The 21,198-nt window shown below is 40.8% G+C and overlaps 1 protein-coding gene across 8 annotated transcripts in view; it reads right to left on the bottom strand.

Moving 5' to 3' along the window:
• LOC137325201 (receptor-type tyrosine-protein phosphatase F-like) overlaps positions 1 to 21,198 on the bottom strand; it is a 521,369-nt gene that overhangs the window by 172,239 nt on the left and 327,932 nt on the right. For all 8 annotated transcript variants that reach the window (XM_067990027.1, XM_067990026.1, XM_067990031.1 and 5 more), the window contains 4 exons: positions 9,775 to 10,044; positions 8,641 to 9,222; positions 4,126 to 4,259; positions 2,276 to 2,420 (listed from right to left, as the gene is read on the bottom strand). In XM_067990027.1, coding sequence (XP_067846128.1) covers positions 2,276 to 2,420; positions 4,126 to 4,259; positions 8,641 to 9,222; positions 9,775 to 10,044 — 1,131 coding nt within the window. The remainder of the gene's footprint in view (positions 1 to 2,275; positions 2,421 to 4,125; positions 4,260 to 8,640; positions 9,223 to 9,774; positions 10,045 to 21,198) is intronic.

The raw sequence follows: 21,198 nt of genomic DNA, 5'->3' as shown, positions 1-21,198 counted from the left end.
ATCCTCTAAGGGACCAATGTTTACTTCAGCTACCCTCTTCCTTTTCATATACTTGTAGAAGCTTTTACTGTCAGTTTTTATATTTCTTGCTAGTTTACTCTCATAATTTATTTTCTCCCTCTTTATTATTCTTTTACTCATCCGTTGATGGTTTTTAAACTGCCGTAACTGCTGAGATGTTCTCAGCCTACGACTTCTGGGTTTTGGAACCAGTGAAGGCCCCGCTAAAGACTGCTCCACCTTTGCAGGGCAGACTCGGCTATTGCGAGAGGAGGCAGCATTGCGGGTACTGGTTGAGGAGGGGGCAACAGGTGAGACGTGGGAGCGCTTTGAGTGAAGTCCCCACTTCCATGTCCCATTTCGCCATCATCCCTCTCCTGGGCCAGGGCCACATCACTCCCACCACTCTGCTGGACAGCAGGCTGGTGAGCATTTGTGCCATGTTGTGATGTCACAGCTAAAATATCTGTCTGCCTGTTTAAGGCGGCAGACATGTTGGCATCCAGAGTCCGCACGGCCGTTGTCATGGCATGCGTGAATTCATTTGAGAGCCGTGCTTGAAGCTCAACGGAGACTACCATTATCTCCATGGCAGACATTCCCACATTTACCTGTGCCACCAATCCACTAGCGATGGAGTTGGACTCCTCCACCCTCTCCGCTATTGTGGAGAGTGCGCGTGGCACTTTTTTCATTACCTCGCAAAGTTGCTGCAGCACCTCTATCATTCTCCTTCCCAACGATGGCCCCCGGTGTTCAGCATCTACGTCCAGATAAGCAAAGCTTGGAGAGGAGCGTGTCCCCGACACGGATTCTCCACAGCTGCCCCTGCCACCTGTGTTTGTTCGTGCTCACTTGTGAGTGGTGAATCACCAGGCAACAACGCAACTAACTGTCTAACAGAACCCACCGAAGTGCGAGTGTCAGCGCTGGCGGATGGCTGTATATCCTGTGATGGTGCACCCTCAGAAGGAATGAATTCCTCTGAGGAATCGCTTTCTCCCATTTTTGTTGATTCCTTGTGAAGGCCCTGGAAGACAACAAAAAGCGGTATTAATGATTGATTGCAAAGTGACAATATTTCCAATGACCATATTGGGGTCTGGCACAGTTACATCATTGATAAAATCAATTCATCATGTGTTTGAAAGATGTTAAAGTTCTGTCACCAGCCACCTGCGGGTTACCAGTCTCTCCATCTCCGATGGATAGGCATGCTACGGTCCGACTTATTTCCACGGCCTCCTCCTCCACTTGTCACCTTCACTATGTGGTGGACCACCTCCAGTTCTGTTCCTCTCCCTTGCGTTATGCGCTCTCTTCTTCGACAAGGGGAGAAAGAACAGACCTGTGAGTGACTGAAGGTGACATATTCACACTATGAGTGCATTGCTTTGGGTGAGGCTGACCATGAAGGAGATGCATTAGAGGGTGACTTTCAGGCAGATATATCACATTGCATCAGGATTGGGTTGAGTGGCAGTGGTGGGTGAATAAATGAGCAGTTGAGGAAGTGCATAGAAAGTGAAGGATGGTTGCTACTGCTGACACTTAAGTGAGTGTGAGGCAGTTATGTGATGGGGTAGATGTGCCAACACAGACGGAGGGGAGGGGAGGAAGGGTGTTGAACAACTCAGGATGTGGATGAGTCAGCAACTGTACTCACTTTTCCTGACCTGCTTAGGTCAGTAAAACGTTTCCTGCACTGAACTCAAGACCTGGGCACCAGGCTCCTGCTGCTCACTTCTTCTGCCACCTCCAGCCAAGCATTTTTGGTTACAGAGCCAGGTTTTCTCCTGCCATCCATTGGAAATATTACCTCCCTCCTGGGTCTCATTGCAGCCAGCAGTATATCCAGGGAGGCATCATTAAATCTAGGGGCTGCCTTTGCTTTCCTGGACTCCATTTCTCCTTCAAAATCCATTCTTGGACTAGCCCTTTAAATAGTGGGTTTTAAATCGCGTCATTCGGGTGCTCAGTAGGCCCACTGCGCAGCTTGGAGACGCGAAACCCGGAAAGCAAAGATAATTGCCTGCAATCGAGATATGATCGATCGCAGATTGAAATGCGCACACTTGACTTCCGTGTTCCCCACATGCAAATCCACCCACCTGCTGTGTTCCCGGCTCCAAGTTAAAATCATGGACTAAGAATGTATTTCTGTTAAATAAACAAATTTAGCAGTATATCAAATCCCAGTTGCCTACCATTCCTGCTCACTGCGTTCCCTCCACTTGCAACCGGCACAACCCACGATAGAGATTTAAACACTTACTGGATTGCATGGTTTTTGTGGAAATTGTTTGTGTGTATGCTCCTGAACCATGCTCTGAGCGCGCTGCTAAACGAAAGTAGTACTTTTTGTCTGGCTTCAGGCCTTCCACAGTGTATGAAGATTTAGGGTCAAAGATCACTTGTTCCTGTAAATAATGCAATGAAAATACAGTGAGTTTTGAAAATATTAATTGATCTATTGCTCCTATCTGGGATTTCCGATGAATCCTATGCTGCACATGCCAAAGTACAATACAGAGTAATATTAAAAAAAAATTGTTATATATATTTAGTCTGAGGGGTGGACAAGAAGTATTTGGGTAATGCTTTTCTACAAAAATTTCTGTAGTTAGTTGAGCTGCTGGTACATAAATTACATGGCACCTAATTTAATTTCCTAAATCTAGGAAAAAATAGAAAATAAATGCTAAATCTAATGGGAATAAAAGTTTCTATTTCTGGCTTTCCTCCTTTTAAACTGATTATTTACCTAGCGACGTACTTAACCTCCCATCCCTGAGCTATTAATCACCAAGGTGGAAAATTGGCAAAGGTTTTCTGAAAATTCAAGTGCATACCGATTGTATTTGCATTATCTCGCATACCAATATCTTCTTCAAAAATTTCCAGGTTAATTTAGTGTGACCTCTCCTTACTAAATTTTGCCATCTTTTAATAATTTATGTCTTCTAACTTAGTAGATTCTTTAATCATTTCAAAGATTTTCCACACAACTAGTTAAACATACCAATTTATTACTTCATTATGGGCTTATATTCTCTGGAGTTTAGAAAAATGAGAGGTGATCTCATTGAAACATAAAATTCTTAGAGGGCTTGACAGGGTAGATGCTGATAGGCTGTTTCTCCTGGCAGAAAAGTCTAGAACTAGGGGTCATAGTCTCAAGATAAGGGGTTGGCCAATTAGGACAGAGATGAGGAAAAATTTCTTCACTCAAGAGTTGTGAATCTTTGAAATTCTCTACCACACAGGGCTGTGGATGCTCAGTCGTTGCATATATTCAAGACTGAGATCAATGGATATTTGAACACTAAGGGAATCAAGGGATGTGGGGATAGGGCAGGAAAGTGGAATTGAGGTAGAAGATCAGCCATGATCTTGTTGAATGGCGGAGCAGGCTCGAGGGACCGTATGGCCTACTCCTATTTCTTTTGCTCTAATTTCTCGTGACCCTTTTAAAATATTAGCTATTTTCCAATACTTATGATCTTCTCTTGAATTTAGTGAGCGTACAAAGATATTATTTAAAACTACATTAATTCCTGCCTCCATTTTCCTTCAGAAGGTATCAGGTTCAAACCCTGGTTAGGTAGTTAGGTACCATTGAGGATGATACAATTTGCTTTACCACTCCTGGGCGAGAAAGAGAAAAACATAGTTAGGATTCCCTGATCCCTATCCAAAGACCCCTCCAGTCAGCAGAGGCTAGAATTAGGCTCAGTTAGGATTGTTCCCATAATTTAATAGCCAAATACTCACTATTCAAGTTCACATTTGAAAATAGTCACTTGGAAAAGTTACTGTTGGTCTATCATTGCCAATAAAAATCGCACCCCAGCAAAAGTCACTGCCTTGCGGAAAGGAGGAGTGAGGAGGAAAAGAACTGAGCATTGTTTGTAATTCAAGCAATCAGTAAGATGATAGGTACAGTAGGCAATCTGTCATTTTCTGCATTCACTGAACTTTCATCTCTAAATTATACTGAAATTGGATAGAACACTGGAGATTGCAAAGCAGGAATCATTCGTACCTATGTCACCGCCTAACTCAGTAGGAGTCTTGCATGTCCCTTTATTATTCTTCCCCCCTTACATTTGGATTCTATCATACCTCTTTGCCATTGATTTCCTCAGAGTATATCAGTTCATATTTGGTAATTTTCTCTTGCTGACGTAACACCCAGGAAAGTGTAATGCTGGTATCAGACTCTGCTTCAGCTTGGAACTCTGCTGGCTGAGCGGGAACTGCAGAAAGAGGGAATCGAGAGTAAACAATCGTTATATGCTAAAGGGAACAATCCTATACTCAACCCTTTCAGTAAATGGTCTATATAGCCCCATCCTACTTAAAATCTTCGAAAACAAATTTTATTTTTCTCAAATAATTTTCCTAATAACATTTCTGCTGAAGTAGTCTGTCAGAACTGTATAACTAGTGTATCGTACAAACTTCAAATATGTGGTCCTCCATCAGGAACAAAGTCCTCCATTTTATCTCAACCCCCACTTACAACAAACATTATCTTTTTAGTCTATATGTAACAGTTATCATCAATCTACCTGTCGCAAATGCATCTGTCCATGACAGTATTGGTAGGAGTGACCACCGCACAGTCCTCATGGAGACGAAGTCCCGTCTTCGCATTGAGGACACCATCCAACGTGTTGTGTGGCACTACCACCGTGCTAAATGGGATAGATTCAGAACAGATCTAGCAGCTCAAAACTGCACATCCATGAGGCGTTGTAGGCCATCAGCAGCAGCAGAATTGTATTCCAGCACAATCTGTAACCTCATGGCACGGCATATTCCTCACTCTACCATTACCAACAACCCTGGTTCAATGAGGAGTGTAGAAGAGCATGCCAGGAGCAGCACCAGATGTACCTAAAAATGAGGTGCCAACCTGGTGAAGCTACAACTCAGGACTACATGCATGCTAAACAGCGGAAGCAAAATGCTATAGACAGAGCTAACTGATTCCACAACCAACGGATCAGATCAAAGCTCTGCACTCCTGCCACATCCAGTTGTGAGTGGTGGTGGACAATTAAACAACTAACAGGAGGAGGAGGCTCTGCAAATATCCCCATCCTCAATGATGGCGGAGTGCACGGGATACAGCAAAGGCTATGGGCCCCGACAACATCCCGGCTGTAGTGCTGAAGGCTTGTGCTCCAGAACTAGCTGCGCCTCTAGCCAAGCTGTTCCAGTACAGCTACAACACTGGCATCTACCCGACAATTGCCCAGGTATGTCCTGTCCACAAAAAGGACAAATCCAATCCGGCCAATTACCGCCTCATCAGTCCACTCTGAAACATCAGCATAGTGATGGAAGGTGTCGTTGACAGTGCTATCAAGCAGCACTTACTCACCAGTAACCTGCTTACCGATGCTCAGTTTGGGTTCCGCCAGGACCACTCGGCTCCAGACCTCATTACAGCCTTGCTCCAAACATGGACAAAAGAGCTGAATTCCAGAGGTGAGGTGAGAGTGACTGCCCTTGACATCAAGGCAGCATTTGACCGAGTGTGGCACCAAGGAGCCCTTGTAAAATTGAAGTTAATGGGAATCAGGGGGAAAACTCTCCAGTGGCTGGAGTCATACCTAGCACAAAGGAAGATGGTAGTGGTTGTTGGAGGCCAATCATCTCAGCCCCAGTGCATTGCTGCAGGAGTTCCTCAGGGCAGTGTCCTAGGCCCAACCATCTTCAGCTGCTTCATCAATGATCTTCCCTCCATCATAAGGTCAGAAATGGGGATGTTCGCTGATGATTGCACAGTGTTCAATTCCATTCACAACCCCTCAAATAATGAAGCAGTCCGAGCCAGCATGCAACAAGACCTGGACAACATCCAGGCTTGGGCTGATAAGTGGCAAGTAACATTCGCTCCAGACAAGTGCCAGGCAATGACCATCTCCAACAAGAGAGAGTCTAACCACCTCCCCTTGACATTCAACAGCATTACCATCGCCGAATCCCCCACCATCAACATCCTGGGGGGGGGGGGTCACCATTGACCAGAAACTTAACTGGACCAGCCATATAAATACTGTGGCTACAAGAGCAGGTCAGAGGCTGGGTGTTCTGCAGCGAGTGACTCACCTCCTGACTCCACAAAGCCTTTCCACCATCTACAAGGCACAAGTCAGTAGTGTGATGGAATATTCTCCACTTGCCTGGATGAGTGCAGCTCCAACAACACTCAAGAAGCTCGACACCATCCAGGACAAAGCAGCCCGCTTGATTGGCACACCATCCACCACCCTAAACATTTACTCCCTTCACCACCGGTGCACTGTGGCTGCAGTGTGCACCATCCATAGGATGCACTGCAGCAACTCGCCAAGGCTTCTTTGACAGCACCTCCCAAACCCGTGACCTCTACCACCTAGAAGGACAAGAGCAGCAGGTACATGGGAACAACACCACCTGCATGTTCCCCTCCAAGTCACACACCATCCCGACTTGGAACTATATCGCCGTTCCTTCATCGTCGCTGGGTCAAAATCCTGGAGCTCCCTTCCTAACAGCATTGTGGGAGAACCTTCACCACACGGACTGCAGCGGTTCAAGAAAGCAGCTCACTACCACCTTCTCAAGGGCAATTAGGGATGGGCAATAAATGCCGGCCTCACCAGCGACGCCCACATCCCATGAACGAATAAACAAAAATTAGTTTAGAATTGATGAAGGAGCATATAATGATCTTCTGTTTGAGAACATACAATGAAGAAATTGTACTTGAACACATACTTAAGGGATATACTTGAGGAACAAAGTAATATAACCTGATGCAGTGACCTTATGTTCCATAGATATTGTCTTCATAGATGCTACAAGCCATCAGTATTGTTGCTTATTTGGTGTACCAGATGGTGCACGTGAGCAGTGCAAGCATATGTCACATTTGATAAATACAATAGTCACAGTTTAACAAGTTCAGTCTAACAAGCCAGCATGTGCTGTCAAAATAAACCCCAAGGTTATTTGGAATTTTAAAAACACCCTTCCAAATGCTAATTCACTTTTATAAGCATGAAAACATTTCAGACCACGGTCAAGCCAGTGAACATTAAACATTTTGGTTCTGTATTTAAGAAAATCATACATTTTAGAAATTACATCTAAAACCCTTAGATCACGAAGAGGAGCAGCTGGCAACATGCATAGAATTAGAAATACTGAAACCAAGGGAAACTCTGCCACCTACGCGTGCTACATGAAATAAAAGCTTGGGGCCAGTGTCTAGAAAAAAGAAGAGACTAAAGTCTTCATCCAAAGCCACAGAAGCTTTACAGATTTCTGAAAACAACAGGAACAGGTTACTTTTATATCTGTGTAGCAGAGTTGAGATAAGAGAAATGTTGTGTCCATCAGGGTGTATGGTTAAGGGGATTACTTCTTCAAAAAATATTGCTTTCTAATTTTCTTCCCCTACTTTCCTGACTCACACTGGAGTCAGGTCACCCAAGAGGCTGTTCTTCATGTTTGAGCCTAGATAGCCAGTGCTTGAGCCTAGGAAACAAGTGTTGGCAGACTATTTTACCATGTGACATCACAGGTAAGTCGAAACCTGTCCTCAGCCAACACCCAAGCATGAACTTTCCAGCAGTCACTGGACAACGATAAGGAGTGGGAGCCAGGCTTATCTTCCCCTGAGCCCAAGGCAATGAGGCCAATTGTAGCACCTCTGGTACTACTTTGGCCGAGATCAGCTAACTCAGTACAGACCAGATACCATAAATTAGATCACCTAGTCTGCTTCCTCAGTTGCATTTGACCTTTTCTGCTGTGCCATCATGGGAACCTTTCCAGTCCTTTTCTCAGTATTGGACTAAATTATGCATCGGCTACCCCATGTAATTACACTGTAAACTGTGCTTTAATGACAAGGGATATCTTGTCCTTTTTAAATCAGCTGATCTCAGCTGCAGTGGCAAAGGGGAAGTTACAATCGGACTCAATGTTATTTACTATTCACTGACCCTTGCTGAAAAATGCATGCAAGATCGTTGGGCTTTACATGGTCAACAGTCTATTAACTCAATGTCTAAGTGTACTTATTAAGAGGAGTAACTTGTGTGAGGTACTGGAAGACTGCTAACACCTGTGAAACTACATTGAAGATGAGTCAGCACCCATCTGGAGAGGAATCATAAAAATTTGAAAAACAGAAATAAAGCACCCTTAGGGCACTTAAAGCTATGACTAGGAGCAATGGAGCTCCCTCTAGGACTGTCCCAACAAAGCACCTAATCCAATCTGACAATAGTAACCACTACAGTACTAGCATGACTTCCGTATTAAACACCAGATGACTAGTACCAATTAAGCTTAGTTTAGTGTTAGGGAGTTTGCATCCACTGATAGCTTCCTTGAAACTAGCGCAAACTTACTTCACTTGGACTTGAGATCTGTCAGAAATAGAAGGGATTTTTATGCCTTCCATGTAATATGGGGTAAAACTATAGTCTATTAACCCACTATAATACCACATTCTGAGAGATTAAATCTTAAAACAGGAATGCACCAAGCTCCATTCAGACAATTCCCCTCCGTTCATTTGGTTTTAAAAATAAAAATGTTATGTAGCCATAGATAGGAAATTTTGTGACTCACCTCCTTGCTGCGTTTTAACTTGTATAATTTCAGATGGTGGTCCATCCCCCACCGAGGTGAATGCCAACACTCGGATGCTGTATGTGGTTCCTGTTATTAAGCTACCGATGGTTGTTAGACGACTGTCATCCAAGTTATGTTTGTACCACATATTCAAGGACAACCTGGAGTCTGTAGTATAATATACCCGATAACCCCGAATCTGCCCATTAGACTCTTCTGGCTCCTCCCACTGGATTAACATGGTGCTGGCACTCAGCATACGTGCCTGAACCTTTAAAGGTGGGCTGGATGGAGCCTGCTCGCCTGTCCGGGTTTCCACTATTTCACTGGGAGGGCCTCTGCCAATATTGTTTACTGCAATGATTCGGAATTCATACTCCGAGTATGGGCTGAGACCTCCAATACTGTATCTTGTGGTGGCAACTCCATCCACCTCTTGGAAGGGTCCATCGGAGGATTTTGGTTTATACTGAATCACATAGTATGGTATCATTTCCATATTTCCTGATTCCCATGTCAGCGTAACACTGGTAGCAGTTGTCTCTGTAACGCTCGTCATAGTAGGTGGCTTTGGTAAAGCTAGAATGCACAAGCAGTTAAACTTAGTAAAGTTACTGAAAAGTGCAATATAAACATACAAATGAGTAAACTGAATAAAAAGTAAATGCATTTTGCAAATCTGACCAAACAAATTTGAAAATTGAGTAGATATCACAAAATGAGGAACTAGAAAAATTCAGCAGCCTTGACTACATGCTGCACCTTAAATCCTAGTCAACATTTGCTGCCTGCCAAATTATTATTACAACTTTGGATTCCAATTAGAAGTGTTGCCTTCTGGACTTTAACTAGACCAAACCCAACTCAGAAAAGAGAGAAATCCACGCACTGGAAGCTTGGACTATAGTTGAGAAAATTCTGTGAAGCTATTAAGAGAATTATTTTATCATTTGGGCACAGATGAACAGAGCCACAGCTGTAACCCACTCCCTAATTTTGTTTTGGGGGGGAAAGGAAGAGAAGAGAGAAGATGAGATAAGTATCAACACACCCCGACCAAATAAGTTGTCCATCTCTAATTAATGAGACCAGGTGACTATGAATGTTATAGTCATTCTTATATTGGCTTACCTTTTACTGTTATTTGTGCTGTTGCCTCAATAACACCCAGTGAAGACATGGCAACACATGTGTAGCTCCTAGATTCCTTAATATTAACCAGCTCCAGAACGTTCCGTCCAACAGGCATGTCCTCTTCTGGTGTCAGTTCCACTGCTCCAGCCAGCCATTTCACATAGGGCATCGGTGACCCCACGGCTACACAGGTGAGATTAACGCTGCCCCCCGGCATCACTTCGTGGCTAGTGGGTGGGATAGAGAACCGCGGGGGGACACGACGGACTGAAAAGGAAGATATTCCTGTTAGTATCAAAAAATACCAAAAGTCTCAACTATTACCATGCAGGGTGCACAAGCCACATCCACCCACCACACCAAGGTACCTTGGTAAAAATTAGCTGCTTCACGGAGAAAATAGCAGTAATAAAATCAAATCTATGTGGCCAATGCTTAAATAATGCAAGCACCAGACAACAATGTTTAGTGTATGCTGTAAATTAAATGAGAAAAACAGAAAGCACAGAACAGATTTCTCCTCTATTTGGTGATATGTGATTGAGCAAAAAACACATCCTGCATTTGAATCGCAACTAGTATTTGAAAATGAAATAGATCAGAATGTAGAGTTGCTGTCATTTAAATCCATTAATAGATTTAAATTAAAAGGCAATATCAGATATCAGGGAGTCCTCTTCAATATTTAATTCTGGGTCCAAAACATCCACTGCAGATTTAATGTAGGGGTCTGTTTTGGCCATACAGCAAACATGCAAAAGCAGCAAATCTCTATGTAAGTTATTCCTAATTCTCCATTTTTTCAGGTTACCCTATGATACACATCGAGAGGGAGTGCTTGCTCTTGGGGAAGCAACTAGACTCGATTTTTTAGCCTTTAGGCAGCTAAGCTAACTTTGATAACTCACTCATGTGGAGAGCTGCAGGAACAATGCAGTGTGTGTTTATCCCTCCAAGTACCTTCACTTACAGCATTCTCTAAATCAGCATAATAATAATTCATTCTCTCCCTCAACTTGGAGAGGGACATGTAGTCGTGAATACAACAAAATATCATTTCTCCAAATCCAGAATATAGAACAATTTGGTTCTGACTGGACAAGGCATAGATTGTGCATCACTTCTACTTCGATAGTGTGCACAGAGCCAAACACTTGTGAAGAACAGCATACAGTAGTAACAAGAAGAATGGCTGTTCGCAACCATGCATGTGTCATGTTGTTCTCAGAATTCAGGGAACGCAAAACATTAAACTCAAACATAAAATGAGTATCACTCATTTTTAAAAAAAAAAGTAACATTTTAAAATGGCACTGCAGTTTTCAACTAAATATATGCCTCCAGATGGTTGGCAAATTCTATAAAAGGGGCAAAATCGTACAACACTAAACTTTGTTCTCAAGTTTTTGATACAGAATTAGATTTGCAGTAAAATATTTGGAAGGGCATAAACATAATTATAATATCAAATAAATAGTTGATTAATAAATTGAACAAATAATGCCTGTGGTCTTTAAAAATATAACAAAACTGAAATTTGAAAATCCCTTCAAATTTTATATTGCTTTTAATTTTAATATCTGGCCTAAATCAAAAGGTATGTGGCACAATGCTTAAATGTAGGAATTGGCTAGGAGAATTAGGTAAAAATTGTTTTTGATTATTAAAAGAAGTGTCATGATATGGCAAGTTAAACTCAAACTCTATCTGTATGGCAAGTTGGAGGGAAACAAATGAAAGAAAGTCTAGCAACAAAGGGACGAGGGAATTTTGAAGGGTGGTGGGTTGCTGAGGCTTATTTACCCAACATTTTCAACGCTCTAAGGTCATGACGTACAAAAGCTAGGTCCCATCTCACAACATTACACCCAGACGGTAAAATAAATCTTGACAAATACTCAAAGGTGATGGTTAGCAGTGGTCTACAATTAATCTTCAACGTGCACTAATATCTAGCAAGATATTCTGATAATCTTACAAATGCAACTGAATTCGATCTGTTGCTAGCCAACAGCATCTTGGGAACCAGCAGAGTGGGCCATAGAAGTTATTGTTCGTCTACTTTTACACACAAAAAATTGTAGTTCAAACCATTAGCTGAATATCAAAAAAAAAATCTATGCTCAAATGCTATTTGTATTTGCTTTTGACTGTTTTCATTTAGGGATACTGCAGTGTTTTGTGTAATAAATATCCGTGTAAGCTCTGGTAAAATTTTGCAACAGGTATCTTTCAATGCAGGTTTTCCTGGAGAGAAAATTTCCTTCATAATTTTGTTTGGCAATTAGTAGAGCTGAGGCTGTAGCAGTTGACCATCAATCAGGTGCCTGGACCAGGTTACTTAATCATTTTCTTTTGTTAGATACACTTGGCTTGAGTTACAGAAGTATTCATCACCTGTACTTGCCCAGCTCAGCTGGGTTCAATTGATTAGTTCTTCCCAGGACTGCTAAGTCCTGCATGATCCACTTTGTGTCTCAGGGTGGGAGAAAGAAGAAAAAGAACTGTGTACCTCACCCTGTTGAAACTATGCCACTGCTGGCCATTCACAAAATGATAACACAAGTTGTGAATTAATCACCCAGTCCAGATCATCCTTCACTACAAGCTGCAATGGGAGAAAAATCAAACATGATGAGAAATACTTTAAAAAAATGTTTGGATGATGGTGGGGTGCTTGCAACTGCCAATTTTGCAATTTGGAATTCTCATGGTAACAGTATTTTAAAATCACAAACCCTCATGCCACTTGCACTGAGAGAATTCTAAATGGCAAAACAGCCTTTTGAGTTAATGACCCTGATGACACGAGATGTAATAGCTAATGTACTGCAAGAAAAATCTCTCATAATAGATGGCTTCTGTATCAATACAATTTAGTTATTTAGATGTAGATTCTCTGAGAAAAATGTTCTTCAGTACATGTAAACATCATTTTGATCATCAATGATATTTTATCTGTTTGAGACTATTGTGTCTGGTTCAGATTAGCTGTAGTGTTATGAAGCTTGCCTGTTGCTCTCCAGACTAGATGTTTTGCTCCTGTTACTATTTAATGTGCCAGTAGTTACGGAGAATAACTCCGCCATTACTCATGGGAATGGAAATGGTTTCAACATGATGGCGATTTATCAAACTGAACATCTCCAGACTATTAAATTCTGACCACATCAGTCTTGTTTTACAGAAATGAAACACCACTTTTTAAATAAGAGTTTTCGGATAAACTGTTGATAATGGGGAGTTTGTTTCCACTGCACTGAAAATTTGCAGTGACCAATTTGCAAAAGCTTGGCTCATAAGCTTAAAATGCAGTGTGCTTACATTCATTCAGCATGCATCAGGCTTACAGCTCCCATGCAGTTTAATGCAAGAAAAGGTCAAGAACCAGTGTAAGAGGGAACACAAAGAGTTGCTGGAGTCAAATGTGGAAATAAAATGGTTTGCACAAACTCCCACACGTATACAACAAACAAGCATGCACTAGAGTAAGGCATGCCATACAATTTCACAGATCACGTCACAGATGCATAGTTATGTCTTCCGATGTTAGCAATGGAACTGTGTAGAACACAACACTTGATATTTAGTATCAGAACTGGGATGGATATTCAAAACTCCATTTCCATACAAAATGCAGTGTAAGGAAATGGAACTACCATAAAGCCCCTTTCTTATCATATGCTTTGTATTTGATGCCTGCTTTTTCGTTCTCAAAATACAGCAGACTAAATGAAGCTATACCAGTAAGATTTACAGCTGGATTCCATATATAATTGGTATATACTTTACTTAATTTTGCAATAGTTGGATTAGTCCAGTGTCAAGGCTTTGCATAGCCCTTATTACATGGACACTTTTTCCAAATTCTTGTTCCTTGATGTTCTATTTGTCGTGCACCTTTGTGTCACACCAATCAGAGCACTTGCATGGAATAGGCAAAGTGTCACTTGATGTGATTTCATTTGAGAAAATGATCTGAATTTCCCACCACCAAGGTTAGCAAGAGAATTCAAACCAAACATATCGCTACTGCACAGAGTATAGTGATTCAGTATTTTTAATATTTCATTTTATGAGTTGCATGGCTCTGAGATCTCTGCAAATGTCATTCTGTAACCAATTACAAATGGGATGGAAGTAAGGATGTGCTCCATTTTCCTCACAAAGAATATACAAAACAATTGAAGACAGAAAATTAAATATTCCAGTTTAACAAATTTTAGATAGATTTGCAGCCTCCAATATGACAGCAGTTCTTACTAATAAAAGCTGTTGCTAAAAATGAGAACACGATACTCAGATTCTGGCCTTCATAAATAAAATTGCATCAGTTACAGGAGGCACGTTACTTAACAAAATATATGAGAGTTATTGCTTTACTTAGCTGCAGATGCCAGCATGCACTGAGCAGGCAAAACATGTGCAACACAGTGCATGACTAGAAAATAAAAAGTAACTTTTATTCACAAAAGTTAATTAGCCACCAAGTCAACATACCTGATGGCCAAAGATATTGTTATGCTGGCCCTTACACAACATTTTAATCTAGTTTGGGCACACTTGCCATCTCAACTATTAGCAACTACTTTTTAAAAAAAAATACAGCTCACTATCTACTACCATGCCACATTTTGTTTAAATCGTCACATTATTAAACAGAGGATTCAAATTCGGTCAATTTCAGTGTTAGAATTTTTTCCCCATCCATCCCAGTCCCACTGGAAATCAGAGGTCAACTGATACTGGTGTCAGCATTGTGCCGATATTACGGTAATAGCCAACCACGGCATTCTGCATATAGGACTACGGGAGCTACGTTGCTTTGAAAGCAATTTAGAGTTTTGGCAAAAAAACACAAGATTCAATGGTGTAGAAACTGCGTCAGTCAACAGAAGCACTCAGGCACTGAAGCAGCCCTTCCCCCAAAGACTAGTTTAACAAATCAGATTATATTTTCAAATACAAATGATAAGTTTTATATTGCTATGCAGCTGGAGCCCTTCATTCCAGATCTTTCAATTCTGCACCACCTTTCCCTTTTCTGTTTAACCTTATCACCTGATTTGAAGGTTTCAGATACCAGTGTTGGTAGTAATGATAAAACCAGACATCAGTCAATCCCTTAAGAACATTCCTGAATGGAGATTGCAGCAGTGGTGACGCTTCTATTTGTTGGATGTTATGTATAGAATGAAATGCAAGTCAGGATGTTGGGGTAATACCCCAAGCTCTTCCACGAACAGCATGCAAGAATCTATAATAGTATCTATTAACCTCAAATTCACAAAGGAAGAAATAAAGGGAGGGAAAAAAGATTAATAATTCAACATGCTCTGACTCACATTCACAGTAGCATTAGCATAGAACATTTATTGATTGCTCTGTCCCTTTCACGTTGGTAGCTGATATTGTTTAATGGCTTTGAATTAGGCCATTATCTTTCCTCCAGTGAACTCAAAACCAATTTACAAGGAAGGTTTTAACATCTGGGATTTCCAGTTTTGCATTAACAAAGTAAATGTGTCTGAATGATGTTGCCAACTAAGCAATACAAATTTGGGGAAGAAAACAAGCTTAAAAAAGCAAGGTTATTATCACTTGCACTTTCAGAGGTTAAATTCAAAAGATATTCCTACCATGGATTGCTCATTATGACTTGATTCCAGTGGTGAAAAAGCTGGAGGTCCCAATGTGGACTACACTGGTATTTCCCAGGCTTGCAATCAGATGTGTTTTTCTCCTTCATTCTCTCACTCTCCAGTGAGAGAAATAAAGAGAATATTAGAGAGGCAAGACTATCCTAACAACAATTGTACGTGGGTGAGGAAAGAGCGAAAAAGAGTGAATGGAGAAAGAGGAGAAAAAGTCAAGGACATAATAGAAGAGGAGTACATTATTGACACAATTTTTGTTTTTATTCATACCACTTTTATGCTGCTCTGAAGGATGCAGTATTGTGTGTATTTTCACAATGATGCAAACAGGAAGCCATGTTTCAATATTTATTCATAGTGTTGTGAAGCTGTGGAAGCAGAGGTTCACATACCTATTTAAATGTATACATGAAGCACTGTTAATGACCTCCTGCTGATAGTGCTATTTTAATGATTGAAAAGAGCTTCCTACCTTATCAGCACTTCTCAACCTCTGAAATTTCAACGGTTGTACAGCAGGCCATGTTACTTTGTTTTTCACATTAAAAGCTTACTTTTTCTAATGGTCCTTCACGCTTGCTGCTTTTATACCACAGCCTCTGCCTATCCTTTAGCCATTGTGTCTCTTTTCCATATGGCTTCATTAATCGTGTACTGAAGTGCATTTTCCCATTTTATACCTCATTTTTGGCACTGTCTCTGTACCCAAGGCCGTCACACTGATGTCAAAATGCAGAGTAAAGCTGCAATGTAATACAAAAATTTGACCTCTTGCAAGAGTTATTGGTTTAAGAAATGGGGTTACTATATTGCACACGGAAATGTGTAAATTGAGGTAGAAGACAGAATTAAGGTGTATTGAATTTGTGCAATCAAAAAGAAGCGTCGCAGAGTTTTGTCAGCTTTGTCCCCAATTGGTTGTTTCAGAGGTTGAGAGGTAGGTGTCTCACTAGTTTTACTGTTCCATGAAGTTATTCTGAAGTTTATTTAGGACCTTGAATATGCTATGTAGTGACTATCAAATTCAGCGCCGAGCCAACCCAGTTCTCACAACACAAAACTATCCCTAATTTGGCATAATTGACCCAAAGTTCCCCAAGCTCTCCACCACTGGGGTTTTCCTCACGTCATGTCTAGGTCTGTTGTAGACTAATTGATAGAGATTGATTGCTATGATTGGTCAACAACTCCATTATTGTTGTATCATGCGACTACCAGGATGGTGGAAGGCGAACTAGATGGACCGTTTCTTTCTTTGTCCAGCATTTCCTATGCTCCTAAATTAGTAATCTCATTCAGGGAAACTAAATGTATATCTGGCATGCAATGGTTGAAGTTTTAGTTCTTACATTATTGGGTACTTTATAATACTGCTTCTTGTTCTTATTGTGAGATTTGCAACCCGCTGCCAAGACCCTCTGCCTCTTAAGCACTATGGTCGTCAGCTACACCGTATTAATTTATGATTATGTATTGCCTTGCACTAGTTGTGTTACCCACAGTTTTTTTGGGGCCCACCAGGTTCACTGTAGAGGGAGAAATGGGGCCCACCAGGGTCATTGTGGAGGCAGAAACGGGGCCCATCAGGGTTATTGTAGAGGCAATACCTTTAGGAGAGGAAGAAATGGGCGAAAGCTGGGAAGAAAAAAGTTTTCATGAACCTATTCTATTGGCTTGGATGCAGTTCCTCCCTGTTCTCGCCTTTCAACTTACACTAGATAATAAGATGGAACTGATGCCCAAATGGCCACAACACCATTCATATCACAGTGATCATATAAGTAGGCAGAAGACATAGGCCAGCATGAATCTTCACCATTACTATCACTTTGTTTTTTAATATTTTGTTGACAGGATGTGGGCGTCATTAGCAAGATCAGCAGTTACTGCCCATCTCTAATCGCCTCATGTGCAGTAGAACCTCCCAAAGAAAAGCAAGACCTGGTTCCATTTGGTAGATTGCACCTAATTTCAGAGTGACTGACTCAAATTCGTATAGACAACACTGCTTGTATGTGCTGTGATGTATAATGCTGCTCTGTTTGATTGTCTAAATTTTCACCAATGAGGGCACAGAAGACCCACAAAATTCAAACAGTCAAATCAAAGAATTATCGGCATAATGAACATTGTAGCAAATACAGAATATTGTCTGGAAAAGTATGAGTAAAAGCAGCTTAGGGGTTTGGGGAGTTTGGAGTTTGGTACACTGAAATAAGATTTTCCCCAATTCACAGCTGTTTTCCACAGTATGTGAAATATCTCCCTCTGTCCTAGCTTCTGCTTTGTATCCACAGGACATACAAAAATGATTTATGTAATTTTAAACAGGACCTGATCAAAACAACTTCCGGATGTGCATATGCAACACAAAACTTGAATGTTTGAAAATGAGCGAACTCCCTATTCCAAACCATGAATATGCTTTGTCTTTTCTGCAGTCATTAAAGATTGAGTTTTAGTCTCTATTAAAACATTCCAATCACATATCACAACCTAACATCTCACACAGCTATATAGAAGTTAAAGTGGCATGCTGTCATTGTTTTATAAAAGGGTGAGAGTAAAGAGAACTGGAGTGGGAAACCTGGTTATTTGTAAGAAACTATAATATTTTTTTTCCCCCAAAAACCCAGAAATCTTAAAAATCAGTAACAATTTCACTAAACCCCAGAGAATTTGTACTTCGGAAGGGCTACGTTTCATACTATAGTAATCCCAGTTTGACCACTGTAGTTAGTGGGATACCAGCACGTTACGAATAGGTAAAAGCCCCAGTTCAGACACTATAGTTGGTATGACTGCTGCAAAAGTAATCTATATTTACAGCACAGGAGGCCACTCGGCCCATTGAGCCCTGCCAGCTTTTTGTAAGAGTAATCCAGTTAGTCCCTTCCCCTGCTGTTTCTCATTGCCCTGCAAATTTTTACCCTTCAAGTATTTATCCAATTATGACTGAATCTGCTTCCACCACCCTTTCACACAACACATTCCAGGTCAAAACTACTCGCTGTGTAAAAAGGTTTTTCCTCATGTCTCATGATTTAAGGCTAATCACCTTAAATCTGTTTTCTAGTTCTCGATCCTTCCATCAATGGGAACAGTTTCTCTTTATTTACTTTATCTAAACCCCTTCATGATTTTGAACACTTCTATCAAATCTCCTCTCACCTTCTCTGCTCTAAGAAGAACAACCTCAACTTCTCTAGTCTATCCATGTAACTGAAGTCCCTCATCCCTGGAACCATTCTAGTAAATCTTTTCTGTACGCTCTCTAAGGCCTTCACATCCTTCCTAACTTGCAGTGCCCAGAATTGGACACAATATTCCAGCTGTGGCCGAAATCAGTGTTTTATAAAGGTTCAACATAACTTCCTTGCTTATGCACTCTATGCCTCTATTTATAAAGCCCAGGATCCTGTGTGCTTTTTTAAACCACTTTCTCAACCTGTCTTGCCACTTTAAAGATTTGTGCACATATACCAGGTCTCTCTGTTCATGCGCCCCCTTTAGAATTGTACCATTTAGTTTATCTTGCCTCTCATTCTTCCTGCCAAAATGTATCACTTCGCACTTCTCTGTGTTAAATTTCATCTGCCATGTGTCTGCCCATTCCAGCAGCCTGTCTATTCATTACATTTACCTAAAGAATGTTAACTTCAATGTTCTAGACTACTAACATTGCTCACATATTTATAAAATCGATTTATTTGTGCCAAACTTAATTAAGCTTTTTAGGTTGGCTAATTATTACAATAGGATGTGATAAATTGTATATTTTAAAATGGAGCATAATTTCAGAATGGATGATATGATTTAAGAAATCTGAAATAATAGCATTTGGTATTTATGATGATCAAATGTGAAATTTGGACAAACACCTCAACATTTTTGAAAGCCAAAGGTGAAATTGGGATTACTATTTCAAAGTAATACTCATGCAGCTACCAACTGTGAAAGAAGCAGACAGCAGTTAAGATTCTCCTCACGGCACAGAGCAGAACCAGTGATTGAGAATAGGAACCAACATTAACATGCAGCACGCCGACACTTCCACAAGGTTTTAAAGACACTTAAGCAGAAAGTCATTAGATTCCAACAGGTAGGGCTAGGCCGTGCCTGGCAGGGAGCCAGAAACCCCAGCTCTCCTCTGTCTCACTACAGGAAAGTCGTTTGGCGTGGCGTAGGTGGATAAGAAGTGAAAGAGACCAACCTTCTCGCTGATCTGAGAGATGAAGGGTTTGATGGTAGAGTGCAATGAGGATGAGGAGGGAATAAAAAGACAAGGAAAAACACAGAGAGTAAAAACAGGCCAGGCTTCATCAATCCTCACAGCACTGAAAGAACAAGACAAGACAACAGCGTGGTGGCTTTCCCGCTTCACACACACACACATTCATAAACCAGACACACACACACACACACAGCACAAGATTACGTGTCTTGTTATAATGACACCCTGTATCACACCTCTTAAAGAAAAAAATAAAAACCACAATTCTGTACATGAGGATATTTGATTCTACCACAACTGCACCCTTGTTGGAACAGTTGTGAAATGATTAAAATATCAAAGTAAATCCATTAAGTCCAGGCTGGGAAGTGTTGTGATGGTCTCTACAATTAGAAAAAACATTTTCAAGAGACAACCATTTCAGCAGTGTACATAGATGTAATTTTATATACAGCACAAATTCAAACCGGTACATATATGAAAATAACCCTTGGGTCTTGCAATATTATATGGCAATTAAAAACAATAACTGATTTCCCCCTTAAAAAAAGTTTTTAGGGATAAAAGACATCTTAAAGAAATTTGTCCCCATTTTCTTTAGCGTAAACAGAAGGAATACTATATTACATGTATTTGCCAGGACTCAATTATGATTGGAATTCCACTGTAGGGTAGTGCTAATTGTACTTGGAATATGCATCAAGTTTTGACATTTTGGCATGTTGCCATTATGTGTTTATATGGTGTGTTTTCGTTCTCTCTGCTTCACTTCCCAGCCCTTCACATATATGCAGTACAAAATACTTAAAAAGGACACATAAAATTAAAGTGTAATAACAGGTTGTTCAGCACAATGGCTCTGTGTTTTGATCAAACACTTCAGGATAGAAACATTGTTAATGGCAGGCAAATTTGTGTCAGAAACACACACAGTTGAAATATCCTGTTTTTCTGAACCAGGTTACCATAGTTATTCCAGTCAGATGTCTGCAATAAAAAAAACTCTGAAAATTCAAAGGGGGAAAAGGGGTTAGGCCACGGATCTGTGAAATTGAGATGTGAGAGAATGAAAATGAAGAAAATTAATTTACAGCAAAACAAGTATTTGGGCATTCATTCCACAACGGTGTATTGTACTACATTTAGGGTTTCTCAGTTTTAACAGAAACACAATGAACTATAACTGAAATAGTTCAACATCACTGGTTCCAATATCTTAGGCATAAAGGCAATATCCAAAATCCGCTTTTGTTTTTACATATTCCATTTTGACCCTCGTTTCCCCCAACTGGTCTGAGGAAAGTTGTCTGAATAATGCAGAGAGCTTCCCCCTCTCCCCAAAGGGTTGGAGTTCCAAAGATAAATCATGACTGCTACTCCTTTCACCTTAATGGAGTGCTGTTGAATGCCAACATGCAGTTCTCCTGTCGTTGACAGCACTCCCTAACATGAACAATCTAACCTACGTAAAACCAAGTGTAGGACAGACCCAATTTATTGCAAATCTTGAAGTCTGCTTTGAGATGAACT

This window comes from Heptranchias perlo, chromosome 9, assembly GCF_035084215.1.
Source record: "Heptranchias perlo isolate sHepPer1 chromosome 9, sHepPer1.hap1, whole genome shotgun sequence".
Lineage (NCBI taxonomy): Eukaryota > Metazoa > Chordata > Chondrichthyes > Hexanchiformes > Hexanchidae > Heptranchias > Heptranchias perlo.
This window is presented reverse-complemented; position numbering and strand designations above follow the sequence as displayed.